At 38.3% G+C, this 26770-nt stretch overlaps 6 protein-coding genes across 6 annotated transcripts; 4 read left to right on the top strand and 2 right to left on the bottom strand.

Moving 5' to 3' along the window:
* The first annotated feature begins 602 nt into the window (after window positions 1-602).
* LOC132798331 (Krueppel homolog 1) lies at window positions 603-3070 on the top strand. Its single transcript, XM_060810144.1, has 2 exons — window positions 603-694; window positions 753-3070. Exons 1-2 carry the CDS (start codon window positions 624-626, stop codon window positions 2980-2982), a joined length of 2301 nt encoding a protein of 766 aa, XP_060666127.1. The 5' UTR covers window positions 603-623; the 3' UTR covers window positions 2983-3070.
* Window positions 3071-4038: 968 nt separating this feature from the next.
* Window positions 4039-15626, bottom strand: LOC132789225 (EF-hand domain-containing protein D2 homolog). Its single transcript, XM_060797096.1, has 2 exons — window positions 14964-15626; window positions 4039-5217 (listed from the first exon to the last, which is right to left on the bottom strand). Exons 1-2 carry the CDS (start codon window positions 15221-15223, stop codon window positions 4803-4805), a joined length of 675 nt encoding a protein of 224 aa, XP_060653079.1. The 5' UTR covers window positions 15224-15626; the 3' UTR covers window positions 4039-4802.
* A 207-nt stretch (window positions 15627-15833) lies between these two features.
* On the top strand, window positions 15834-16819 carry LOC132789236 (ER membrane protein complex subunit 5). Its single transcript, XM_060797124.1, has 3 exons — window positions 15834-16331; window positions 16399-16451; window positions 16508-16819. Exons 1-3 carry the CDS (start codon window positions 16250-16252, stop codon window positions 16709-16711), a joined length of 339 nt encoding a protein of 112 aa, XP_060653107.1. The 5' UTR covers window positions 15834-16249; the 3' UTR covers window positions 16712-16819.
* An 86-nt stretch (window positions 16820-16905) lies between these two features.
* On the bottom strand, window positions 16906-18811 carry LOC132789216 (uncharacterized). The gene is made up of 3 exons (XM_060797084.1): window positions 18707-18811; window positions 18489-18647; window positions 16906-18427 (listed from the first exon to the last, which is right to left on the bottom strand). Exons 1-3 carry the CDS (start codon window positions 18735-18737, stop codon window positions 16947-16949), a joined length of 1671 nt encoding a protein of 556 aa, XP_060653067.1. The 5' UTR covers window positions 18738-18811; the 3' UTR covers window positions 16906-16946.
* LOC132789231 (uncharacterized) lies at window positions 18641-20696 on the top strand. Its single transcript, XM_060797111.1, has 2 exons — window positions 18641-20182; window positions 20242-20696. Exon 1 carries the CDS (start codon window positions 19670-19672, stop codon window positions 20030-20032), a length of 363 nt encoding a protein of 120 aa, XP_060653094.1. The 5' UTR covers window positions 18641-19669; the 3' UTR covers window positions 20033-20182; window positions 20242-20696.
* Window positions 20697-25481: 4785 nt separating this feature from the next.
* LOC132786837 (uncharacterized) lies at window positions 25482-26711 on the top strand. The gene is made up of 3 exons (XM_060793533.1): window positions 25482-25614; window positions 25781-26422; window positions 26479-26711. The coding sequence occupies exons 2-3, from the start codon at window positions 25822-25824 to the stop codon at window positions 26709-26711; spliced, it is 834 nt and encodes a 277-aa protein (XP_060649516.1). The 5' UTR covers window positions 25482-25614; window positions 25781-25821.
* The last annotated feature ends 59 nt before the right edge of the window (window positions 26712-26770 follow it).

Raw genomic sequence — 26770 nt, 5'->3', positions numbered from 1 at the left:
TATTCATCCCCTTTTATCCGCGTAGTAAATAGTAAACTTAATTTTACTGTTGATTTTGTAAATAAAGTTGATTTTACACAACCACAACCAATTTCTGGCTCTTCGCTTGCACTTTTTACCGATACTGTTCACAGCGCTGCAATCTCAACACAATGCTGTAAATGCTAGTCGCTGTTTAGAAGCATACACATTCACTGTTAATGCAAGTGCAATTTTACCGGGACTTTTTTTTTTCCTTACACCTTTTCGAAATAGCAGCTAACAACCGATTTATACAGCACCACGAATTTGTGAGACACACATTACATAAAGAATATTAAAAGTAGAAAATGAATGAATGAATGAATTTTAGCGTTGACTTCAATAAAGTTTGTTTTTTTCGGAATGCAATCAAGCGCTCGCTTTTTGCTTGCAAATTCTTCATAACACTGCTAACAGCAGTACTGGCTCTTTAACAGCACACTGCAAATGCTAGTCGCTGTTAAGAACAGCTGATTTGTGAGTATAACAGAACGCTGCTAATGGAAATGCAATTTTAATGCGCTGTTAATAAATGAAAACAAACAAATTGAAAGTGCAAATAGCTTTTTAAGTGAAAACTAATTAACAATAAGAATGCACAAATGCCCGCCCACTGTGCGGTAGTCAACTGTAGCGACAAATACGTACATTCCGGCAGCATTTCCTTCCACAGGTGCGCTCAAATAGTTTAAGCAGTCCAAAGCAACGGATAACAACTTTTCTATTTGCAGATTTCCGTTTAAGCGTAAGGATTTGCTGCAAAAATGGAAGGAATTCACACAGCGCAGTGGCCAATGGATGCCCTCAAAGTGGAGTGCCGTCTGCAGCCGTCACTTTGTCGATGCCGACTTCAGTTGCTGCAACAATCGTAAGACGCTCAAAAAGAATGCGGTACCCACGGTGCGTGTGGCAGCGACCGAGTCGCTCAACGTGATTGTGGAGCAGGTGACGCTGCCACCGCCAGCAGCAGCCACAACAGCACCAACAGAGACGCCGCCTGTCAGTGGCACAAAGAGCACATGCCGCTTTTGTGGAACTTCAGCTTTGAACTGCGTCTCCTTCGACAAGAGCTTTGAACTCTTCGGCATGATACAAAAGTGCTTTCCCACGCTACAAATACTGCAGGACGACACACTGCCGCTGCCCAAGGACATCTGTGGCGACTGCTGCCGCCAGCTGGAACGTTTTTCGCAGTTCTGCGATGTTGTGATGTTGGCGCAAAGTGAACTCCAGCGCAAATATCGCCGCCAGCTGAAGATCAAGCAGGAGCCAGTGGTGCGTGTGAAGCAGGAGGCATGCGAGAGCATTGACAATCTATTTCCTGACGAACTGGACATGGGACTGGAAGAGCACGAGCAGGAGGCCGATGATGAGACGGAGCACAAGTTTCCATTCTGTGATTTTCCCATGCTCAATGCGCAGGACATTATCAATAATTGTGACATCATGGAGATTATCAATCTGGATGATCCATTCATCAACATTACAGACGACGCAGATCCGGTTAATGCTGCCTCCGCAACTCTGCCTGCTTTGCCTAGCGTTAATGAGATGCTGCAGTCAGAGCTGCTCACCGAGGAACACAACTATGCCAAGGAGGATTGGCAGCTGCCGGCGTTGCAACAATACAAAACCGAGAAGGTCGAATGCGTCGAGAGTCAAGCGACGTCTACAGCCGAGCAAGCAGCCACAACTGAAGCAACGACGCGCAGCTCGAAGCCAATTGTGACGAATGTCAGCCAGATTCCACATCCAATGCTCTGCAAGCTGCTGCCACCGCCACCTCCGCCGCCAACAACAACAACAGCAACGAGCAGCAAACCCAACATTGTGGTGCTCAACGATAGCGTTGTCAAATCCTCCGCCTTTCGGCTACACAATTGCACTTTGTGCACCACCAAGTTCTTCACCGCCGAGAGCCTCAATCAGCACTATGCACAGCTGCATGCCACACCCGCCGAGACGGTGACGCCCATGGTCAGTGTGCCACTGGAGGCAGCCGGCGCTGTAGCGGCAGCAACTCCAGCAACTGCCGCCTATTGGCAATCGGACTTGTTGCCACCTCAGCTGCCGGCCAAGAAGAAGATCGACATACTCGACATGCAGCGCAGTTTCTTGCATCACAACGATCTCATTGCGGCAGCAGCGCTCCCCACCTCCACCTCAGACTCCACCTCCGTTGCGTCCTGCAATGTGGCAACCAGCACGCAACCGCATAACGCATACGCCCAGTTCGCCGAAATCTATCGGCGCTGTCGCCTGCGGTTGCGCCACCAAAACAAACGTGCCGTGCGCCTTCGCCTGCTGCGCTGTCGACAGTGCACACTTGGATTTGGCAACGTGCAACAGCTGCTGTTGCATCGCCAGCGCAAGAGGCACTTTGTGCTGCCGCCGCCACGCACGTTTGCCGTCAAGTGTCCAGGTTGCCAGCGTCTGTTGCGCACTCGCCTCGCGTTGCGGCAACACATGCGATACATCTGCCACAAGTTGCCGTTGCGCAATGCGCGCCTGCAGAGCTACAAGTGTCGCCATTGTCGCAGCATCAGTTTCACCCACTGGCGTTTCTATCGCCGGCATGAACTCAAGTGTCGTCTACGCCAACCTAGGGTCAAGACAACAGCATCACCCTCGAAAGGTGCCACAAAGCGTCGCCCGTTGCCGTTGCCGTTGCCATCGAAACGTGCCACACACAACTGCCCCGATTGCGAGAAGACGTTCAGCTCGCAGACGGGACTCAAGCAGCATCGCATCACACACACTTCGGTGTGTCGCTACAAGTGCAGCATCTGTGATCGCGTCTTCAAGCGGCGCAACGGTCTTTCGCAGCACGTCAAGGGCTACCATCTGCAGCTGAAGCCGCATCAGTGTCCAGTCTGCCAGCATCGCTATGCTCTGAAGTGCGACATGTTGCGATGTCGCCACTCGCAACGACGCGGCGCCAACGATAACCAAAAAACCTAAAACTGACTATTCGAAATAAATAGATTTTTATACCACACAAATATATCTTTGAACTGATTTGTTGAGAGCGAAGTATTATTATACTATTATATAATTTATTCATTATTAAATCACTCTAAGAGAACTTTAAAAAGGAAATTTACGAATTCATTTTTCATACTACAGAGAAGGGTATCGAGATGACCACGATTTGTATACAACTGAAATATATCTTTGAACTGATTTGTTGATTTATTCATTATTAAATCATTCTTTGAGAACTTTAAAAAGGAAATTTACGAAGTCTTTTTTCATACTACAGAGAAGGGTATCGAGATGACCACGATTTGTATACGACTTAAATATATCTTTGAAATGATTTGTTGAAAGCGAAGGCTTGTTTTATTGTTTATTATTATTATTATATCATTCAAAGATCTTTGAAAAACAAATTTTGGAAGTATTTTTTTCATATTTCAAAGATGAATATGATAAAAATCTTAAATATATCTCTGAACTTATTCGTTGAGAGCGCAGTATTATAAAACTATTTTATTATCCAATCAGATAAGAAAACACTTTTAAGATTATATTTTGATCACTCTAATTTGCTTTCCTTGGGAAGGAAATGTGAAAACCTATTTTCGTTTTGTAAATAGATATTAAAACGAAGCATTCTAAGGACTTATTCTATATATTTTATATCTTTCCTTTATCTATACATATTTACCTGATTTTTCAAAAAACTATGATCAATATAAAATAAACTTGCCTGCAACTCATTTTTATTGAAAGCAAGACAGAGTCTTAAAATATACTAAATTAATATACCACAAAAACATGTCAAAGGCAATATTCTGTATATTTATATAGTACTATATTCAAAATATACCAAAGAGTACTAAAATATACCAGACTGTTAGCCAAATCAACTAAGACCCGTAGCAAGTTTGCTTCTTCCCCATACAGAAGTATTTCGACAATTTATATCGCATTTTTATGTTTATCGCAACCAAGTTTTAGGAATCAAAAATAAAATCCTTTTAAAAAGAAAATCTCGAAGAATTGATAAAAGTCTTTGTTTCATTTTGCACTATATACATTTATTAATAGTTAATTATGTGGTGTGTATGTAAATATATAGTAATTGCCGTCTAGTTTCGTATCGTAATATAATATTGCTTTAACGGCGTTAATTGCTTAAATTAAATATTATATAATAGTAATTCCCACCAAACGTACACCATTTGAAAATTTGAACTTTAACATAAAAATATATATGTACAACAAAGCTGAGAGTTTTATAATTATTCATTTGTTGCTTACGAACATAAAACATTTGATTTTCATTGATTAACAAAAATGCAGTTTGAAAAAAAATATCAAAACCAAAATTAAAATGGCACCAACTTAAAAAAAAAGCAAATGAAATCATAAAATCAACTCAATTTAAAAGTGCGAAAAGGAAAGTCAACAAAAAGCAAACGCAATACCAAAGAAAGAAACCCTAAAATTACTAAAAACTATTTAGATAATATATGCGATATTTAGTATTATTAAAAACCGTAAACTTTAACGTAAATTTATGCTTTTGGTATGCTCGTTATCTATGTAATGTAATGTAATGTATTTTTGTATGCATATTATGAAGATATATAAGAGTTCCTTCTTGTGGATGATTAGTTTAGTTTATATGCGTGATGATGATAAGTATATCAAAGTCCGGCTCCGCTTTCGATCCCGTTTCAAATATGGTTGGATGTGTGTGTGTGTGTGCATTTGTTTAACCTACGCCTACAAAATACATCGTATATAAATGGTGGCCACTAAAAAAGTGGGCTTTACTGGAAGATCGCGGCCCGCTGCTGGAACTGTTGACGCCGCTGGGCACGCTCCTCTTCCTCGCGACGTCGCTCCTCCTGCTCCTGTCGGATCTCGTCGTGGAATTTATTTGTGCGCAACTGCTGCTCGATTTTCGCCTCGAAGAAGTTCTTGGCACCACTCACGCCCACCTGCTCCACATCGATCTCGGTGAGGCGAGCCAACTGATTCAGTCCCGAATCATCATCGAGTTCACCGGCTTGAGCCTTGCGATAGATGAGCAAGAACTCACGGAACGAGATCTTGCCATCGTGATCCTCATCGACCTCGGCAATCATCTTCTTCAGACCCAAATGCGTCTGAGGTGCGCCCAGCTTTTCCATCATGTACTTCAGCTCATTCAGATCCAAGAATCCATCGCGAGCCGTGTCATAACTGCAATAAAAACACAAAGGAGAAGAGCTCTGATTAGCATATGAAGGCAAAATGTGGTCATTGCTCCTCCGCCTCGTCTGCTAATCGATAATGCGCCTAGCCAAGGTAACCCAATTTCAGGCTAAATTTACAATTTCGACTGAAATTTCCCTCCCTCGTGGGTTCATGACATGACAAGGCAAAGCCAAAGCACACACAAAAAAGCGGCGAAGGGAAAATTGCAATTTGTGAAATGGAGAAGGTAAAATGTGACTATGGAAATTACAAATGCTAAAGTACAGCTATAATTTTGTCACTAATTATTTGAGTAACTGTTTTGTAATCATTATGAAAATAACTGTCATCATTTAATTTTAGTTTCGCTTTTTGTAAAGATTTTCTACAAGTTTTTGCTGATAATGAAAAGCTATTACTTAGCAGCTTGTCACTAATAATGAATATATATTTCTGTCTAACAATTTAAGCTATTTCAAAAATAAAAAGATAAAGATTGTTATTTTATTTCAATTATGTAGTATGAAAGATTTGGTTCCTCTTCTTTGGTTTTAACCATTTAAAAGAAATTTCTATAATTTTTTGCTTAAAAAATTCGTTTGGTAATGACCATTTTAAAGAAATTTCATTGGTCTTTTTTGAACTTCCTTTTAATTTAAGTTAAGTTTAACTTAAACAATAATGAATATCGTTTGCATAATTAGTTAATCAGTGGCATTTTTAAATGATTAAGTGTTTGTATAACTACTTGTTTAAGAACCTTTAAGAACTAATACATTGAAAAATATCTCCCACCATTCTACAAAAGCCAAATATGTAACTACTTTAACTTTTTCATGTAGAAAAATACCTCCAAAATATTTTTGTGGTGCTTTTAAACGACCAAATATATTCCTTATTAGTTTGTAATAAACAGTTTATCGACACAAATTATTATAAAAAATGTACATATTCACTTTAACGTTTAAATGTTTAACAGCTTTTTTCCATTTTTGAAAAGTACCTGTCATTATTCCACTTATGATCTATTAATGCTTTTGTACTTTTTGGTAAACAATTCTATTAATTTATTCGCCTTCATTTCATATGCTGCTTGTCTCTCATCAATTTCCTCAATTGGCGTCGACTTCTGCTCAATTTCTTTGCCACAAAATTCGGTTTTTTTTTTGTTGTTATCGTGTTGTAGGTTGAATGGCCAAAATGTTGAGTCAAGAGTTCAAATGCTTGCTTGCCACTTCCCGAACAACGCGGCGTAGGCAGGAAATTGTGTGTGATAAAAATGCAAATAAAATTTCATTTACTAACTAATTACGTAACACATTAAAATAAAAATACAAAAATACAAAAAAAAACGCAGCATGTGGCATAGAGAAAACGCAATAGAGTGAAGATGGCCAAATCGCGTGTGGCAGATGCAACAATGTGGCGGAAACCTCGACCTTGCCGCTGTTGCCTGCTGTCTGTTGTCTGAGTCACTGGCAAAGGATGCCGTCGAAATAAAAAACGAGTCAAACTAGTTGGGGGGCTAAAAATACAAAAGTCAAGTTGCCATTAAAGTCTTGAGATTCGCAACCGGGCAAGGAAGCAGCAAGGAAACTTGCAACAAGTTGCGACGTCGTTGTTGTTGACGACAAATTTGATCATAAATAATAACGCAATCGATTACACACATTTTAATTCAATGGCATAACTTTCAATTTCAAAATGCGATTTCAATTGCGTTGTTGATCTCGATTTCACAAATGAACGTTAGAAGCTAACACATAATGAAAAGTTTTAAGAGTTTTTTCATGCTTTCGTTTCGTTAATTGTATCGAGGGGAACGACAACAAATTGCGTGTGATGCTTGTGTAAACACGACGACGAGAGTGAAAGTAATTAACAGCGACACAAGTAGCAGCAATTGTAGTTGCATGCAACACATGGAAGGTGTCATCGACGCTGCGCAACCACGCAGCGTATTTAACCGACTCGCCAAAGATGACAATTAAAATTGTCGACGCTCATTTGTCGTCTGTTCGCATTTAATTAACTTCAATTGAGAGTATCTATCTCTCACTTCTTGTGTTGTGTTGCCTGTTGCGTCAATTTGACAATTGTCAAGACTACTTTTGCTTTTCTTTCTGTCTTTTTATCTTTTCATTCATTTTCAATTAACACTCGCTCTCATTATGATTACGTTGTTTATTTTTCATGTAATCTCAATAGACTCAAAACGACTTTTGCAAACAGCAGCTGTTCAATTCGTTTAATTGCTGTTTATTTGATTTCAAATATTATCAGCTACGTTTGTATTCTGCCCCCCTGTAGGTGGTTCTTGCCACATTTTGATTGCCGTCTCCCACGCAGCCTATTTTCGATGATTTCATAGTGCGATCAATAAAGGGATCTCCGGTTTTACTTTTCTTTATAAATATATAAACTACGTGTTTCAAAGTTTGTTTTTCTCAGATATTTTTGCTGCAGCTTTTGTTGTTGTTGTCTACAGTTCAACAAATAACGGGGTCAGCTGGCCATTGTTTTTGTTGCATGCCACATTTGCATCGTAAATGCATGTGCTTTAAGTGTATTTTTGCTTGTGGCTTTGTTACACACACACACACACACACACAAACACATTTATGTTGTACATGCCAAGTTGCAATTATTGGAGGTGCTGTTGTTGTTGTTGCTTTTCTCTATTAGCAAACTTAATGCGACGGCAATTGTTGTTGCCCATTGTGAATTTATGTTTCTCTCGACTTGCTCTGTGGCCCAAGCGGGTTAATGCCAACACACAACGCGTCATGTTCTTGAACCTTTTTTGTGTGTTTGTAACGGTTACACTGCCTACCAACAGTATGTGAATATGATGTCTTCATGCATTCGCTTAGTGCAGTTCAATTTTCGTGGATTTCTTCACGTTATTGCGCATTCGGGAGGTCTTTTATCTATTGTAATGCCAACTACAACAATGCAGCAAGCGTAAAGTTTACACAGTTGACGTCTTGCATACACAATTTCTTGTTTACGAACAGCAACTGACGAATTGACTGAATGACAGACTGATTGCCTCGACTCGACTTGCCATACCATACCATATGCACCTGTCTTCCAAGTACTTAAAATACTTTTGTGCCATTTATATTGAAGACACATGTACACACAAAATTTTGTTGATGCGCTGTGCGTGAGCACAAAGAATCAGTAAAAACGCAATATAAACTTGCCACCATCGACCCCCGCTTAGTCCAACAAAAAAGGCCTATAAATTTGTTAGGTTGGTCAAAAAATAAAACGCCTCATATTTTGACATTACGAAACTGGAGCAAACGCTGCGTTTGAAACAAGAGCGTTGCGTGGGTCGTGGTGGATTTATTTATAGTTGCAGCAGGAAATAAATACGGGAAAAGTAGCAGTAAAGGGAGCAGAATAAACAGCAGAAAATTGAGCAGGAATGGAAGCAGAAAAGTCAGTAGTAAAAAGCCGAGGAAAAGGTCGCTGCAAAGGAAGCAGAAAAGGAGGCAGAAAATAGTGCTATAAAAGCGTCTGCAAAAGGAGCTTGAAAAGGCAAAAGAAAAGTAAACAGTATAAAACCACCAGAATATAGAAATGACATGGAAGCAGAAAAGTCAGTAGTAGGAAAAGGCAACTGAATAGAGAGCAGCAAACGAAGCATCTGCAAAGGGAGTAGAAAAGTAAACAGTACGAAACTTTCTGAAAATAGTACAGTATTGGAAGTAGAAAAGTCAGCAGTATAAGCAATATAAGAAAATACATATAACAGTAATAGAAGCAGAAAAGTCAGTAGTAATATGAGGAGGAAAAGGTCGCTGCAAAAGGGAGTAGATATCGAAGAAAAGTGGCTCTGAAGACATATAACAAGAGAACTGGGAAAGACAGTAGAAAAGGAAGCAGTGTAAAGGTAACAGAAAATAGAGATGACATGGAAGCAAAAAGCTCAGTAGTAGGAAAAGGCAACAGAATATGGAGCAAGAAAGGAAGCATCTCCAAAGGGAGTAGAAAAGTAAGCAGTACAAAACTATCTGAAAATAGAACAGTAATGGAAGTAGAAAAGTCAGCAGTATAGTGACTAAGGAAATACAGCTGAAAAGGGAGCAGTATAAGCAGCAGAAAATATAATGTAACAGTAATGGAAGCAGAAAAGTCAGTAGTTTTAATGGGAGTCGGAAAAGGCAACTGTATAGGGCGTAAAAAAGGAAGCACAAAATAGTGCTATAAAAGCATTTGCAATGAGAGCTTGAAAAGGTAGCAGAATTGGAAACAGTGTAAGACCACCAGAAAATGGAACAGAAAAGTCAGAGTGGAAAAATTTAGTTTAAAAAGAAGTAAGAAAAGGCTACTGAAAAGGGACTGGACAAAGGCAGTGGAAAGTCAGCAGTAAATTGAGTAGAAAATACAGCTGAAAAGGGAGCAATGTAAGCAGCACAAAATAGAACAGAAATTGAAGCAGACATGTCTGTTGTTATGGGAGTAGGAAAAGGCAACTGAATTGGGAGCAGAAAAGAAATCATCTGCAAAGGGAGCTTGAACAAGAAGAAGCAGCAAAAAACGTTGTTGAAAATGCATCTACAGAAGAAGCTGTAAGGCGAGCAGGAAAATGCAGCAGTAAAGGGAGCAGTGTGAAAACAGCAGAAAAGGGTGCAGTATGAAAACAGCAGCAAAGTCAGCAGAAAAGGGAGCAGCAAAATCACGAATAAGGGTCAGGAGTAATGCCCACAGAAAGGGGAGCCGCAAAGTCAGTAAGTGCAACATATTTAACTCTATGAGTCAATGATTCCAACTAACTGGAGAACAATGAACAATGTCAATTCAAGAGATGTGGGATAGAGCATTGATAAGCAATTGTGTACAACTCATGCTCTAAAGTTATGATTCGTATGACTAATTGCAACAAGTTGAATGCAGAATGGAGCTGGTGCTGATTGTTGCATGATGACAACCACGATGATTATGATGATGATGATGATGATTCTATGTGGTTTACTCGTATTATTTAATTTGATATTTCCTCAATTGAGTGCCACGACTTTGCCACTAGTCACAGCACGCTTACACACACACACACATTCGCATGCATTTACATGCGTTTACTTTTTTCACTGTCAATCAACACAACATTGTTAATGTAATCACAATGTACGCGCGAGCTGTCACAGCAGAGTGGAGAGTATGGAGTGGAGAGTGTAGAGTGGAGAGGGGCGAGTGAATAACTCGTTGTGGTCTGGCAACGTTGTCAGACAGCTGGTCGCCTGCCCACTGACTGCACATTTGGCAAAGGTCAGCGTCAAGTGTGGTGAATAATATTGGCGACAAGCAGTCGCAGCTTCCAACAACATCAGCTGCAGCAAGCAGGAAGTGAAGTGACCATGGCCGCCACTCACAATAGATAATAATGCAGTGCTATCGATTGTCGAAAAAAGCATGTCTTTCGCAATATTTACATTCGACTGCATTGCAGTTGCTCGTCGACAACAAAAGGTAAACAACACACACACACAAACAAATTGCAGCTTAAACACCAAATGAATAACAAGCTGCGAAGCAAATGTCAATGAACCTGTCGGCTCATGTAATATACAAGCTGCTGCAACATTTGCAGCTGCAGTTATCCTAAAAAGTGCAACCCTTTTTTGCAGGGATTGGGGAGGGCCATGCCTCAGTGATAATGGGTGGTGACTGCGGCTTAATTAAAAGCTCTTTGCCACACAAGTTGCCAGTTTCCATGTTGCTAAGTTGTAGTGCTGAAAAAGCCCACACACAACATGACAATAACAACAACCCCTCAAATTGTAATGTGCGTGTGCGTGTAACTGATTTTGCATAAGTATGTATGCGTGTCAGTGTGTGTGTGTCTGTTTGTGTGTGCGTTTGTCAGGCATTTGCCATGAACCCAATTTGTAGGCAGAATTAAGCGACATTGACATCGCTGATAGTGATGTGAGCAACGAACAATATTTACATATGTTGTGCACTTGCACTCGTATGCAAATTAAAGTGCTAATTTAATTAGGCAACTAAAGTGTTAATTTCAATCAGTTGAATTTAAATGAACCTCGGCAGTTACTAACATCTGTGTAAACTTCATGAATTCATAAAAGTTCACATTGAAAACTAATTGTAATGTCAACAAGTTAAAGTGCCAATTTAATTGAACTTTATCTGTTAAAATAAAATTGTATGAGGAAAATAAAAATGTTGCTATAAATCACACTTATTGATAACAAATTAGATAGAGAATGTTATATTCAATATAAAAACAGATTAGGTTTAAAAATAATTAAAATAAACAAAATACCATATACAAAATAGGATTAAGTTTTATATTAAGAAATAACTAAAATAAACAAAATGCAATAGAAAAAATATAATTAAAAAGTGAAACACTTTTTATTCTTTTCGCCAAAATAACCACAAATATGAAAGAAGAAAACATTAATGCACTTATCTAGGCAGATATTCTTATAGATATGGCATAAATATCGAAATCACTTAAAAATATAATTTCTTCTATAACTCTTCTGTACTTAATTCCAATTTGCTAACTAAGGAAACTCAATCGCATTTAAATAGGATTCCTTTACTATCGTTTAAAGCGCCTCACGTTACCATCTCTAATCAGAGAGCTGTCGGCATTCACCGAGTTCAGTTCACATGCAAATGCTGGTTGTTTTGTAAGTTCTCTGTGAACGGATTCGAGTTGAAAATGAAAATGCAATGAGTCCAAATGTTACCCACATGCAAAATGGACAATGGAGAATGGGCGAATCCCAATGTTGGATAGAAGCGATGGATTGTTTGTAGTTGACTGGTGGTAGTTGCCCCATACATAGTTTCAATAAGGATTTGCAGCCTTATCTGCAGCAGACAGACGTACTATAAACACAAGTACTTCCACCACCTCCTATATATGTGTGTGTGTATGTGTGTGTTTGCATGTTGGGGCGTCGCCATTTTAATGCAAATGTACATACGTATATATTAAAATCAATATCATTAAGCTACAAGCAGACGTCTGCAATTTATTGCTATCGTCTTGTGAACCCGGAAAATGTGACGCATCCAAAACGAAAACATTACCGGAAACTCAAGTCCAGGCGTATCAACGAAATTATTATAACGCCTAGACGTAGTAACTATAAGAAGAGAAATAATACAACGCACATCATCATATACTATATATGTATATGTACATAAATATATATTGCGTGTCCGATTATCCGACCCAAATGGACCCGCGTTTTTTGTTGTGTTTTTGTTTATGCTCTACTTTATCGCCGTCTTCTTTCCGATTTTCCCCATTTGCAATCGCTAAACATATGCGTACATATAAAAATATATATATGCATCTTCAGTTTTATCGTTGCTAGGAAATAAAAGACTCACTGCCTAACGCCTTTGCTGAACTGTTGATATTCGCAATGTGTTTTTGTTTAAATTAAACCGCATTGCGCATTTGCTGATTCAGTGGCAATTTTTTTTTTTTTTTTTTTTTAATTTACAGCGTTAACAGGGAACAACTCGTGACTCAGCTGGGAATGCTAATAATTGTTTGTAAAATTTACAATATTAGCACAATAACTGTTTTCGAAAGGGAGATTCTCGGCTTTTTGCTGTGACTTTTGAAATGCCAAGTAGCAAATAACACACAGCCGGTTTTCTGATTTGTTTTTGTTGTTATCAAACAAGAGACTTCGATTGACATTTGCGGCAAAGAAACTGAAACTGGTTCCAAATTCAATGAGTATTGTAAATTTAGATGATTTAAGTACGGATAACTGCGCTTGAAAGTAAATTCTAAAATAAACTTTGATTAAAAACAAAAAGTCAACGATTTCATTTAGCACTTTTTATACTCTTTCCTTCTTTCTTGCTCTGTCTTTCTCAGCTTCTTGCTGTTTGGTGTTGCCTTTAGTCATACACACACAGACATCGTGGAGTTGGAGGAGAGCATGTTTTGGGTTATATGTTTACGATTCCAAAGCACGTTCGTTTGTGTTTTTTCATGTCTCGTTTAACAAACATTTCTTTCGTTTTGACAATGTGCCAATTGACCCAAATGCTTAAGCATGATGAATCACACAAACAGGAGTAATTCAGGATTATATTCTGTCTTTAAAAACTCAGGTAAACAGAGTTGTGCTACAATTAGCGGAAGGTGTTAATAAAAAGTGTGCATAGAATCCAACTGTTAATTGATTCGACAGGTGAATCAGAGAAACGTTTGCTGTTGTTGAATCAGCTACATTTCTGAGAACACATGTATTTATTATTGACGACAGACTTCAAGACTTCCAGCACAGAAAACAACACACAAAATTAATGCGCATAATCAGCATGCAAAGTCAAATTGGATGAGCTGAGCGAACGAGATAAGTTATCAAGACAACGTGCAAAAAAAATGAAAATGGAATTTGTCTCGTAGATATCATCATAAGTTTTACATGTGTAGAGGAAAACAATCTAACTGCGATTTAGCAGCTGGGATTACGCAACTTTATGCGGCTCATTGGAGTGGGAATGCGATCGTTTAGCGATATGTAAGCTGAGCTACCCAACGACCCCCACATCTAAATAAAAACAAACAAGTAAGAAAACCACAAGCGAGTGTAATCGACTACGAAATACTTGTAAACCAAAAGATAATCATCTTTTCAATGTCTTTCTATTCTTGATGTAATATCTATGATATATTTGGTTTCTTCACAACTTTTTAGTAGCAAAATTATTCATTTTCGCTTTAAAATTATGTTTGCAATATGATTCTTTTTTATGAAATTTCTTATATTTTCTTCTGTTCTCAAATATGTTATTCCCTCTTTAATCGCGAGACAATTAAATATATAACATATAGTGTTAACCTTCTAACACCTTTTCTCCTTTACTATATCTCTAACTGGGCATGCCCTTCTACTCTTCTGTGGGAACAAGGAAATTCTAATCACTTGAGCGAGGTGTTAGGGTAACCATAAACCACAGTAGCTCGTAAAAGTAAGCGCACAAGCACCTTAAGTACGTATGTTGTTAATACTTGAGCTGTGAGCAGTGTCAACTTTGACTCATGGCGCAGTGCGGCGCGGTTTTGAGGCGCGGAACTGAAATCCTAAACGAAACAACTGCAACATGGAGCTTGCGGTCGAAGCTGTGCAACTGAAACTGAGACTGAGTCATGCCCCATTGCAACTGAGAGCGAACCAAAGTGAAGGTGGCTGGTGGTGATGGTGGGACATGCAATTTACTTGGCAATTAAGCGCATTAGTTTCCTTTACCTTTTGCTAAGTGAATATACATGAGTTTTAATCGACTTTACGATACCCTAACTACTTGAGACCATAAGTATTGTAAGTTAGATTATAACTTCTTATATAATTTTGTAATAATTAATTATATTTTTCCATAATGAACTACAAACGATCAAATTGTAGGTTAGTAATAAATTATATTTATTACAAAATTAAAAAAGTATAAACGATAAATTTTTGTAAATAAAATAAAATAAATAAATTCCTATACTAAACAAAGTTGGGGCTGTCGCCTAGCTACATGATCCTAATGTAACCTAATACTTTTTCTAGATTTAATTAAAAGTTTAAAAATTATTATCAATTTACCTTTTTTTGTACGAATAAAAATGTAATATATAAAAATATATAATATATATACCAAAAGTGAACTAAATCTAATTACTTTTTCAGCTTTAAAGTTTTTTAAATAAGAATTATGTTTAAAACAAATTCAAGATGTTTACTTACGTATTAAAGGTCTTTTGGTAGTCCTTGATCTGCTTGCGCGTGAACTCGTGGAACTCAGTGTAGACATTGACGACCTTAAAGCTGCGCGGCACCTCGATGCCCGCCTCCTGTGAGTCCATGATACTCTGGCGGCGATTCAAGATGTGCGCCAACTCCGAGTTATCTGTGTTTGTTGTCGCCGTTGTTGCTGTTGTTGTTATGCTATCATCAGCGCTGCCGTTGCACGAGGCAGCAGAGGAGGCGTTCGAGGAGACCGACATGTTTCAGTTTCAATTTCAATTCAATTTATTTATTACTCGTTTTTTCGCTGTCGCGCTGTGCTGGAATTTTTCACACACACCACACCCTTGGCTGGCACAGTGCAGAAATGACGAGAACGACGGCGGGGGCAGCGAGGACGCAAGGATACACACAACCACACGCACTCACACACACAAGTGGACACTAAACAAGTGCACGCCCACACACAAACACAGAAAGTGCAAATTTATGTTCTGGAGTTGTTTTAAATAGTTGGCGTTTAAGATGCGCGGGAAAAGACCGGGTTAACTTATGTATGTGCAGGTTTTTTTGTTATTACGAATATGCTTTTTATGTTGCGTATGTTTTCAATAAAGCGCGCAAAGCATCCACAGCACCCGAAGTCAGAAACACGAATGAACAGCATACGAACGACGAGACAGTAAAGAAACATCGATGAAGCTGATATCGATGATTTTAAAATTTTTTGAAAATATCGATTTTAAATGACAAAAATTTATGTGCAGCCACATAATACAAACACTATAAATATTAAATAAATTATTCTTTATACCAATTCAGACATTATTTCTGTTAAGAAAAAACGTTTATTGATTATTAAAAAGCAGTGTCGTGGTAGGACCATAAGCAGAATTTCATTTGGTATATTTAAAAAAAATACGTTAAAGAGGAGCGTCGTTTTGAACAGCCATTTTAAATTGCTTGGTTTTCCTAAAACCTATACGCTTACAAAACCAGTTTCTTCGATTTTCCTTTCGGTATCAAAATTGTATTATAAACAACAAATTTAATTAAAAAATATACGAAATAGAGAGAGGCAACGCAGAAACCTAACGAAATACTATTGTGAATGCGAGTACAGCAATTCTTTGCACAAATACGGCAACGCCAACGTCAAACAGCTGTTTCAGTTCCGGGGTGACTGTCAAATTAAATTAGATTTAATAAAAAAAAGTTGCCTGTTTCTCACTGCACATTGCACTTCTGTTATTTTGAATTAAATTACGTGGCTTTTATAACTGAAAATGGGCAGCAAGTTCTTTAATAAATTGCTATTAATCGGCGGCTTCGCAAGTCTTGCACATGCTGCCTTTTCAGCTGCTCATCGTAAGTGCAAAGTCAACTTTTTACCGCTAATGATGAATTACAATTAAATTTAACTAATTTAATGTAGATCGCACTTATTTGAGGCTCACTGAACAGGAGTGGAGCAGTCTACCATTGGATGTAAGTAAATATATTTCCCTTTTTAACCTGATACTAATTTGCAAGTCTCCAATTAGATTATACTGCAAACGGTGATCAGCCTGATGATTGTCGTCTACAATATTATCCAGATTGTGGGCGATTTTAAGGAGATCCGGGCCACTGTCGACATGCAGGCAAAGACCTGGGACACCCTCGGCAACTTCCCATCGTTCTACACATTCAATCATCGTGGACGCGCTCTCAGTCCCAGCTACAAACCGCATGACTATGATGATTAGAACTGTTGTAGTTGCTCCATATAGATTCGATTCTTTTATATAGCTGGTTAGCGTCAATAGACTTTTTTTTAATAAAAAATATACTAGGAATAAACTTAGAACAACATCTATTGCAGTAAAATCAATGTTTTTGGACAAGTCCCCAATGTGTAAGTTAATAAGTTTTGAAAATGTTTATGAAATTGTTTAAAATTAATCATTGAGGAAAACATGAAAAATTAAAATGCATTTAATTTTACAGTCCCTGGTTAAATACAATTAGCTGATAAGTAATGCAAAACCAACTAAGCGATGCTGTGAACATTGTAAATCTCTTCGCAGCCGTTGATCTGATCATTAGTGAGTTTTCTTCGGTCTCCAAGCTGTCACCACGCAACTGTTGCCCCGGCGTATCGTTGCAACCTGGTGTGTGGCACAGACGACAACTCGGATCATTGCCACTGCGCAGCAAGCACTCGTAGTACAGCTTCGAGTTGGAGCGACAGCCACGCATTACTTGCTTGCTGTGCTCATCGTAGAACTCCAAGCAGGCAGCACTTTGATCACTCGGCTCATTGGCCAACAGAGGACAAGGCACGGAGTCCTGCCCCAGTGCAACTTGCTCGCAATTCTCGCACTGATGACACCACAAACGCTGCTCGGGAAAGGCGCCCGTGTTGCAGAAGCTGCCATCGCAACTGCGACACTTGGCCACAGTCGTTGCATTGCAGTGGAAATCCTTACGTTGACAGCCACGCTCTGTGGTGCCATTCAAGTGATTAAGCACAAGACAAGGGGCAGCAGGCAGCGAGCATTCCTCGATGTAGATGCCACCAGGACGCTGCCAGTTGGCGCAACCAGCGCCTGCTTCGTCGCTGTTGCATCGATAGCAGCGCGTAAAGTCGACGGCGTTACAAGTTTGCTGAGTGCTGCCATCACATTCGTAGCAATTGAGTGTTGCAGCAGTTGTGGGCGGTGCACCGCAACCGCGTTGCACGCTCCAATCATCATACTCGCAGGCATAGCAGGAGGAAGCCTCCGCTGAGCCGCAGTAGCTGCTGCTCATTGAGGTGGCGTTGGTGCGACATTGCTGCTGATCGATGGAGTTGCAGTTGAGGCAACGTTGCTGTGGCATGCAGCCCGCATTGCAATTGTCCGCCGTAGCGCATTGCACAAGATCATCCTTAACTGCTTTCAGTTCTGCTGGTAACTCAGCTGAACAACCACGCACCACACGACTCAAGTGGTGATAGCTGAAGCAGTATTGTGGCTCTTCATCACTCAGCAACATTTGCATCTCACACTGTTCGAACTGACTGATGTTGCACGCTGCACTGTTGCTCAGCTGAAACAGATCCATTTTGCAGCCAAGCGTTTGCTGGGAGTCACAGCTGACGCAGGACAAAGTCCAAGCGCCTTCCTCCTCATTGCAGCCATTGATATCGCAGAGTTGTGCTGTGGCAGCTGCCGTGTGATTCTGATCGGAGCTGCAGCCACGATACGCCCAAGTGGCATTCAACACCTCCGTATAGCATTGATCTACTTCGTAGTGCTGAAGACAAGGATGCGGCTTGCCAGCGGGTGCTGCCACACAAGTCTCCCCTGCGCAATGATGACACTTGAGGCGACCTGGCGGATAGACGCCAGCATTGCAGAGATTCGAGGAGCAGCGCTTGGAGTAGGTAGCTTGGGTGGTTGGAGTTTCAGCGCCACAGCCACGATACGTAATGGAATCGACTACAAAGAGTGAGGGAAATGTAGTTGAGAAATCGTAGGGGAATTCGTTAGCTGAACTCACCAATGGACATGGCACACGTCAGTTCCGTGGAGCATTCCTTGTACGGCAGCAGGCCCACTTCACCCAGGGTTTGGGCACATTCGGGCAATGCGATGGAATCGCAATGATAGCAAACAATTCCCCAACTGGGTGGCAGGAGTAGGAGGAACAAACCAAGGCCTATTTATAGCGAAACATTTGTATAATGAGAATATTGGAAACGCATTTGTAGCACTCACTTGATTGCAGCAGGATCGAGGTGAACAACATTTTGCAACAAGCAACTACAACTTAGAAACAACTAAACAATATGCAAGCAATTTATTTATGACTTATCATTTGAACAAAGGCACAATTGCCATTATCACAATGATAAGCCTAAGTCGATGCATGGCTAATGATAGCAGCTTAATCGTAGGGTATTCAAGTAGTCAGTTAAATAGATAATACTACACTCTACATTTGGCATTTGGCATTTGGTATTTTTGCCAACTGTCCGATTAACCAAAGAACCGTGAACCATTATTGTCATGTCCTTGGACGCTATGTTAATTCCATTGCAATGCGACTGACGGAGAGAACGAGAGAGTTCACATGATCTATTATTCAGGACGTTGGCATTGCGGTCAGCAGGAGTTCAGGACATATATGAGGTTGTGTGGAATATCGATTTCATTTCGGAGCCGGATAATTGCGTGACAATCAGCGGCATATGGTCAACAATTTGTTGTTTTGCCCTTATTCAGTTACCACCGAAGCAGCAAAGGCAACGGCCGCCACTCGACAATCAATCGTCAATAACGCACTATTTGAATAGCACTCTGCAGATAAGTTTTCAAACTTTCTAATTACCCAAGCGAAAGCATCGCATTGAGCTTCGCATTTCAGCCCAGCAATTTAAACGTTTAATACAACTCAACCTGAATTGGCCATGAACGGAAAACAATTGTGCCTTTGGTTCGCGCTGTTTGCTCTGCTGTTGGAGGACAGCGGGGCACAGGAACAGGATGAGGTCACAACGCAGCTGCCAGCGGTGGAAACAGAATTGCCACCGCATGAGGAACCTGCTGTGGTAGAGCCAGTTGAGCCTGCAACTGAACCGGTTTCTACAGCGGAAGCTGCGACAGTTTCGGAATCAGCAGCTGAACCTGCGGTTGAACCTGAAGCTGTTGCTGCAAAAGCTCCTGAAGCCGAACCAATTAATGAAGATGCTCGTGAAGCAACAGCTGAAGCTGAACCAACAACCGAGGTTAAGCCAGCAGAACCAGCAGCTGAACCTGAACCTGAAGCACAGCCTGAACCTTCAGTTGAAGCTGAACCAGCGGCTGAACCTGAACCGCTTTCTGAACCGGCAATTCAATCCGAAACAAAACCTGCAGCTGAACCCGAAACCGAACCTGCAGCTGAACTACTTCCTGAGCCAGCAGCTGAACCGGGAACCAAACCACTACCTGAACCACTTCCTGTACCAGCAGCTGAACCGGAAGCTAAATCTGCAACTGCTCCTGAAGCAGAAGCGGATTACCAGAATGATGCAGCTGCAAGCCAAAGTCACAGTTCAGTAGAGCCAACAACAAAGCAGCCAAATCCCAGTTTGAACACGATGAATTGTTATAGCTGCTCCAGCTACCCGAGAGGCAGGTGTGATCAAAAGCCCAGTGATTCGTCTCCATGTCAGGCAATCACCAAAGAAGGATGCTACACACTCATTAAATGTAAGTGTAAAACTTGTATTCTAATAAAAAATCGAAACTCACAATGAATCCTTTGCCAGCTGATACCCAGCTCATAATGCGTGGATGCATTTCGGAGCTGTCGGAGGAGGGAAACAAATATTGCCGCAAGGAACCAAAGCACTGTGTGCTCTGCTATGATAAGCTATGCAACAAGGATGTGGCACCGCCTGCCACAGCAAGTGCAGTTCGAATACTAAACAACTCTGCTGTGTGGATTCTCTATGTCATCAAATTAATTCTGTTCTGAAATCCTTTATCATTTCTACAATCTGTATACAATACTATAGTTTAAAATATTTTTGTTTGTATTTGCTTTTTTGTCGCGTGACAAACTAGTCGAATTTATAATACACCTTTTATCATTTATTAAATAATGTTTTAAAGCTATAATTTGTCACTTGTTTTTATTAGTTAATTAGCTGGATAACTGCACGTGATTTGGAATAATTTGCATAACTATTTGTTGGGTTCAGTCAGTTGTCACTTTAGACTCAACAGGATACGACCAAATTTATATATTATTTATATTCAAAGAGCATACTTCAGCGATACTTCAAAGAGCATTTTAGCAATGCATTTTCAAGTTTTGATAGCTTTATTAATCACCTTATTATTGACGGATGATTCGGCATCGTTTATAAATGCCTTGAATAAATATGCTCTGGATAAAACCTCCTTGGATAAACTTACTTTGGATAAAACAACATTGGACAAACTTACATTGGATAAATATAATTTCAATAAACCGACACCTAATATATCTTCTTTGAATAAATCTATATTCGAATATACTACAAAGGATAGGCCTGAATCATTGTTAAATATGGCTTTGAATATGCCTAAACGAAGTCAAGTAATCAATACTTCCGTTGCCTTCGAAAAGTCAGATAACTCTTTAAATTCTACTCTCGCTAAGCCCGATTTGGATGAATCTAAAAAACCTATGAAGCCTCAGTCCTTAAAGACTAATTTACAGCTTCTTCGGAATACTTCATTACCTAGAATGGTTTGCTACAGTTGTTCGAGTGAGCTTAATGGAGCTTGTGCACAGGAAAAACTTGGTTTGGAATACTATAAGTCTTGTGAATTTAATACCAAATTTACAGGTTGCTATACAGCCATATATCGTAAGCTTGTTATTGATTCTATCATTTCAATTCCATTAACATTTTTGCATCTGTAGATTACACAAAAACACTGACTAGAGGCTGCTATTCTTAAATAACAACCATACTACGTGAATATTGCTCTAGGGAAACGGAACTTTGCAACATTTGTTTTGACAATTCGTGCAACAAAAATGAGAACCTTGTAATTCCAGCGTATTTAGTTGCATCTGTATCTGCATCTCATCTAATACAAAATATTGTTCTTTGGGGTATCTGTGCTATATCTTTGACATTTGCTGAAGTATAAACGTTATAATTATGTAAACTTCAATTTTAACTTTTTATTATACTCGCTTTCTCCAAAATATAAATAATCTTATTCATGTTATTTAGCAGATATAAAAAATATTGCTTATTTATTCCGATGCTTAAATTATAAAATTTTTTATTAAACAATTAACATTATGCTGCTTAAATATTAAACTAAATAAAAAATAAAAACACACATATTCTTAACAAGGCAAGAAATGGACTAAACTATTTCTTAAGCGTAATTTCATTCTTTTTGGTTAAAGTAATATTGAAGAAAGTGGATAATGGATAATTTTTGGATAAACTTATGTGTAACATTTTTGCATACAACTTTATTGTACTTATAAGTATATTTTGTTAAGATAAATTTTGACGATTCAAGTACTAATTACCTAAGATGCAACAAGCAACGCAATTAAGCCATAATTAGTTTCATTCATTGCTGAAAATTTGCCTGGTTAAAATCAGGAGAACGGTATAACGTAAGAGGACGACAAATTAAGTGCTCAATAGATTTGTGTTTTTGTTGTGAGATGAACTCAGGGATGCCACATGTATTGAATCTACAACAAATTGTGCAAAAATATTTCGATCCGGTGGCAACGATGTCAAAGTGTGCACGGACTGGCGCCAAAATGTGTGTGTGTGGAAGTGAATGACATTGCGAGTCAGTTGCCATTCCGAGGACTGCAAGGAAAGTTTGCATATCCTTTACTGTTTAAGTGGTGGCATTTTATTAATTTTATTTATTATTGTTCACTATTTTTATATTAATTATTCTATTTCTTTCTTTTCAGATTTGGTTATTGCAGTTACGCCCGCGTGCGAGTTAATATTTTACAACGGGTGCAACTAGTGAAAGAGCATTGAAAAATGTTTTTGAGTTTGTGCAAAAATGAAAAGAAAGTGATTTTTTTTTTGTGCTGCGTTATTCTAAAGCATTTGTGAAAATTAGCATGGTCTGCAGTGTCGTGAAATTTGAAGAAAAGTCCGTTGCAGTTGAGTCGCGAAAGTGTGTGTGCAAATCCAAAAAAGGAAGCTGGAATAAGGAGCGAGAAAGTGCGCATTTAAAATAGTATTTGCCTGAGCGAAATAATTTGGCGGTTTAAAGCGAGAAGCCAGTGAATTTTTTTCTTTTTTTTGTGTGTTCTCCGTGAATTGAAAGCAGTTACAAAATTTTGCTTGGGTAAATGTGCTGCAGTTGTGTTGTGCTGTGTCATAAGTGTAATTTTGTTTGCGCATTTAAATTAGGTGATTTGAAAGCAAGAAGCCAGTGAATTTTTTTTTTCATTTTTTTCTGTGTGTAATAATAAGTAGTAGTGTTAATGCAAGTACAAAATGTACTGTTAAGATCAAGTGAGTCAGTGAGACATCAAATCAGGAGATAAATGTGTTGTATTTGTGTTGTGCTGTGTTTTAAGTGTAATTTTGTGTGCTCGTTTAAAGGTGTATTTGTATTATCTCAAAATATGATGTGATTCGAAAGTAAGCAGCAAGTTATTTTTTTTTTTTTACTGTGTGCTCCATCGTATGTGTTGGAGCAAAAATAAGTAAAAGTGTTAGTGCAAGTGCTAAATGTGCTGTTAAGATCAAGTGAGTGAGTGAGACCACGATAGTGTGTATCCTGAGTAAGCAGTATAACTATTGCGAGGCCATGAAGATGATGGAGCTGAACAGTTTTTATATGCAAGTAAGTTAATTCCTTCATAATAATTTTTTGAAAGTACATAATCGTACCGCTGAATTATAATTTATAATTAACAATTATAATTTGAATTTTCGTTACAGCGAGCATGTCAAAGGTAAGTGTCGCGTTAGCAGAACGATAATAACTTTTTCAAAGTGAGTACATTCAATCTTTAGCTTTTTCATGTCATTTAATTATTTTCTAGTAGGTAATGGTTATCTTAGAGTTTTCAGCTTGTTCCTACATATTTGTCAAACCAACTTGTGAGGTAATTTTTCTACTAGGTGAGACGCAACAGTTGTTCGCACAGCGAAAGCTGTGGATTTTAATTTTTGTTGGTTGTTGTCTTGACTAGGGCTGTCGACCCTTTTACATACGTAACAGGATGTAACAAAAACAAAGTCTCAACTTGTTTATAAACTGATTTCGTATTTGCATTTATCACCATCGATTTAATTTACGAAAACATTTTGCTACAGATATTTGTAAATACTTTTCAAACTTGCGTACTTTATGGTTTTAATAGGAAATTCTTAAAGTCTTAATGAAAACCAGCCTTTGATTGCCATCATAAAACAATGCTTTCGCGTGACAAGCAGATATTGTAAATGCCTACTGAACGTGTTAGAGAATCCATAAACCGTTTATTAAATGTATTTTATAATTTACCCGTCAATTATATTCATTTAATGACGAGCAGGATAATTGAATGACAACGAAAAATGCATAAATATTTTGCGGTCTAATTCAGTTATTAGTGAAGCTTCAATAGGAGACGTGCAAGTTCTTGGACTTTATTTATTCTACTCATTCCTTATTGAACATTCAAAATGCGTGGGAAGTATTTGCGAATTTTAATAATAATACACGTTTTACTGTTCACGAATCATTCATCATCGTTTACAAATGCGTTGCATAATCGTTTTTTGGATAAAGCTACGTTTCTTAAACCTCCGTCGGATAATAAATTATTAGAAACAATTACTCCGTATAACGCTCACGATGAAACAATTCTCAAATCTTCATTATTATTAAGTGTAATCCAACCAACAAAATTAGCAACTTTGGATAAACAAACTTTGCTTGAACCGATACTGCGTGACACTGCTATAAAAAAAAATTTCTTGGAGAATGTGACAATTGGTAAAACAATTTTGAAAAATCTTACAATTAATGATGCATCTTTGAACATAACTTCATGGAATAAACTTTTTTTGGATAAAACAATATTTGGTAACTTTTCAATAAATAAAAGTACTACAGATACAGATACGTCTAAGTTAATTAAAACTATATTGAATCAATTTTCTGGTACGTCTCATAAAGCTACTCGGTCTGTGAATAAAAAAGGAACATTGGATAAACAGATATTAGATAATTCTGTGTCGCAAGCATCTACTGAAGTTTCATTTGCTAAACTTACTTCGGATAAGCCAATATTAAGTACATCCGAAAGTCCAAATAAAATCGAGGAATCAGAAACTTTTATCCATTTATCGGGAAAGCCTATTGATGTCAACCCAATGCCGCAACCGAGGTATACACCAATTGGTATTAATTGTTATAGTTGCTCAAGTGATGACCTTGGAGCTTGTGCACAGACAGCACTTAAATCTGAATTCTATATTTTGTGCAAAGTAACAAGGAAAGACAGCGGATGCTACACTGCACTTGATCGTAAGCCATTAATTATAATTAGTTATTATACTATTGTACCTATTATTTACCATGTAATTTATTTTTAATTCAAAGGAAAAACCAGAATAATCACTCGCGGTTGCCTCTCAGTTATATCTAAATCAATGGAAAATTATTGTTATAATGAAAAAGAACTTTGCGAAATTTGCTACAATAATTCATGCAACAGGAAAAAGGTTCCCGAACTACCAGAAGATTCTGTTGATTCAGCATCCACGCTACTAAGAAGCTTAATACTTTTGGGAATTTCTGCTCTGGTTCTGACAGTTGCTTAATTTTACACGTAATAACAATCACCTAAATATTCGGATTTTTATCAAACACACTTTCAGTAAATTAAAAATAATATCTCATTCTAACTAACTCTTCAATTAACCAGTATATTTTGTACTGTTTAAATTTTAAATTATTAAAATATTGCAATTAAAATGCTTAACGTTATAAAAACTTATTTTCTCGCGTGACAAGCAGGCATTGTCAGGCTTGTTAAATATGTTGTCTCATCCATAAACCGTTTATATAGTGTACTTTATTCTTTACCCATCAATTGGCACTTGTTTGGATTTCATTATGAGCAGGATAATTGCGTGACAATCAGCGAAAATGTATGTCTATTCAAATTAGTTGTTGGTGAAGCCTCAACTAGATACGACCTAGTTTAGGGACACACTTTATCCAGGAATATTATTGATAGAGGCGCATTCAAAATGCGTTGGAAATATTGGCGAATTTTTATAAAAATAATCGCTTTATTATTTACGAACCTCTCAGCATCGTTTAAACATGGGTCGAATAAAGATAATTGGTATGAAATGGACATTGTTAAATCTGGATTTGGTCACGATGAATCTGAGTTGGAAACAGCTACACTGGATAAAGCTACATTCACTAAACCTAATAGGATAGAGAAGAAAGATACATTGGATAGCAAAACTTTGTCTAAAACATTTGGAAAAACAACGCTGGATAAATTTGCTGTGCACAACGCTACTGTGGATAAAGAAATATTGGAGAAAACTATATTAAATAAAGCCACACTGATTAAACGTACTATTAATAGATTAGATAAAGAAATATTGGCGAAGCTTCCAATGCAAGAAGCTACCTTAGATAAGTGGAAACTATTTCAACCTACATTAGATAAACTTAATTCGTATACGACCAAAAAACTCAATGAATCCGATAAATCCGAAACAGATGAATCTAAAGTGATGCCTAAAAACGGTACCAAGCCGGTTCGCCCTCGCCCTTTACCGCAGCCGATGTCCGAATCAATTGGCATTCATTGTTACAAGTGCTCAAGTGATCATCGTGGATCTTGTGCACTGACAGAACAAAAATCTCAATACAGTGAATTCAATGTTATGTGCAAGGTTACAAAAAAGGACAGTGGCTGCTATACAACACTTGATCGTAGGTACTATTTTAAAACTTTATCGATTAGTATCTAATTCATTTTTATTCTAAAGGGCACACCAGAATTATCACAAGAGGTTGTCTCTCCGTTATGTCTCAATCAATGGAGAAATATTGCCGAAAAGAAAACGAACTTTGCGAGATTTGTTTTAATAATTTATGCAATATTGAAAAGGCTCCTGAAATATCAGAAGACTCAGAGCGAGATAAATCACAATCACTACGAGGTAGTTTTGTCCTCTGGCTAATCTGCGTTTCAGCTTCACTAAGTCTTGCTTTTGGATAATTTGACTTGGATAAACGATTTGCTTATTTATTTGCTTATTCAATAAATTTCAATGGTCT

Source organism: Drosophila nasuta, chromosome 2L (genome assembly GCF_023558535.2).
Source record: "Drosophila nasuta strain 15112-1781.00 chromosome 2L, ASM2355853v1, whole genome shotgun sequence".
Classification (NCBI taxonomy): domain Eukaryota; kingdom Metazoa; phylum Arthropoda; class Insecta; order Diptera; family Drosophilidae; genus Drosophila; species Drosophila nasuta.
The sequence above is the reverse complement of the archived record's forward strand: the minus strand, read 5'-3'. Positions and strand labels throughout refer to the sequence as shown.

What these genes read in the sequence shown, in the direction of transcription:
- LOC132789225 (XM_060797096.1), bottom strand. Translation starts at nt 15,223, where the DNA reads ATGTCGGTCTCCTCGAACGCCTCCTCTGCTGCCTCGTGCAACGGCAGC. An exon ending in TACCAAAAGACCTTTAATAC is followed by an intron (nt 5,218 to 14,963) that starts GTAAGTAAACAT and finishes TTTTTATTGCAG; the next exon opens with TTATGACACGGCTCGCGATG.
- LOC132789231 (XM_060797111.1), top strand. Translation starts at nt 19,670, where the DNA reads ATGAAGATGCTCGTGAAGCAACAGCTGAAGCTGAACCAACAACCGAGG.
- LOC132786837 (XM_060793533.1), top strand. Translation starts at nt 25,822, where the DNA reads ATGGACATTGTTAAATCTGGATTTGGTCACGATGAATCTGAGTTGGAA. An exon ending in CTGCTATACAACACTTGATC is followed by an intron (nt 26,423 to 26,478) that starts GTAGGTACTATT and finishes TTTATTCTAAAG; the next exon opens with GGCACACCAGAATTATCACA.
- LOC132789236 (XM_060797124.1), top strand. Translation starts at nt 16,250, where the DNA reads ATGGGCAGCAAGTTCTTTAATAAATTGCTATTAATCGGCGGCTTCGCA. An exon ending in TGCCTTTTCAGCTGCTCATC is followed by an intron (nt 16,332 to 16,398) that starts GTAAGTGCAAAG and finishes AATTTAATGTAG; the next exon opens with ATCGCACTTATTTGAGGCTC. An exon ending in GGAGCAGTCTACCATTGGAT is followed by an intron (nt 16,452 to 16,507) that starts GTAAGTAAATAT and finishes GTCTCCAATTAG; the next exon opens with ATTATACTGCAAACGGTGAT.
- LOC132789216 (XM_060797084.1), bottom strand. Translation starts at nt 18,737, where the DNA reads ATGTTGTTCACCTCGATCCTGCTGCAATCAA. An exon ending in CTCGATCCTGCTGCAATCAA is followed by an intron (nt 18,648 to 18,706) that starts GTGAGTGCTACA and finishes CGCTATAAATAG; the next exon opens with GCCTTGGTTTGTTCCTCCTA. An exon ending in GACGTGTGCCATGTCCATTG is followed by an intron (nt 18,428 to 18,488) that starts GTGAGTTCAGCT and finishes CACTCTTTGTAG; the next exon opens with TCGATTCCATTACGTATCGT.
- LOC132798331 (XM_060810144.1), top strand. Translation starts at nt 624, where the DNA reads ATGCCCGCCCACTGTGCGGTAGTCAACTGTAGCGACAAATACGTACAT. An exon ending in GGCAGCATTTCCTTCCACAG is followed by an intron (nt 695 to 752) that starts GTGCGCTCAAAT and finishes TTCTATTTGCAG; the next exon opens with ATTTCCGTTTAAGCGTAAGG.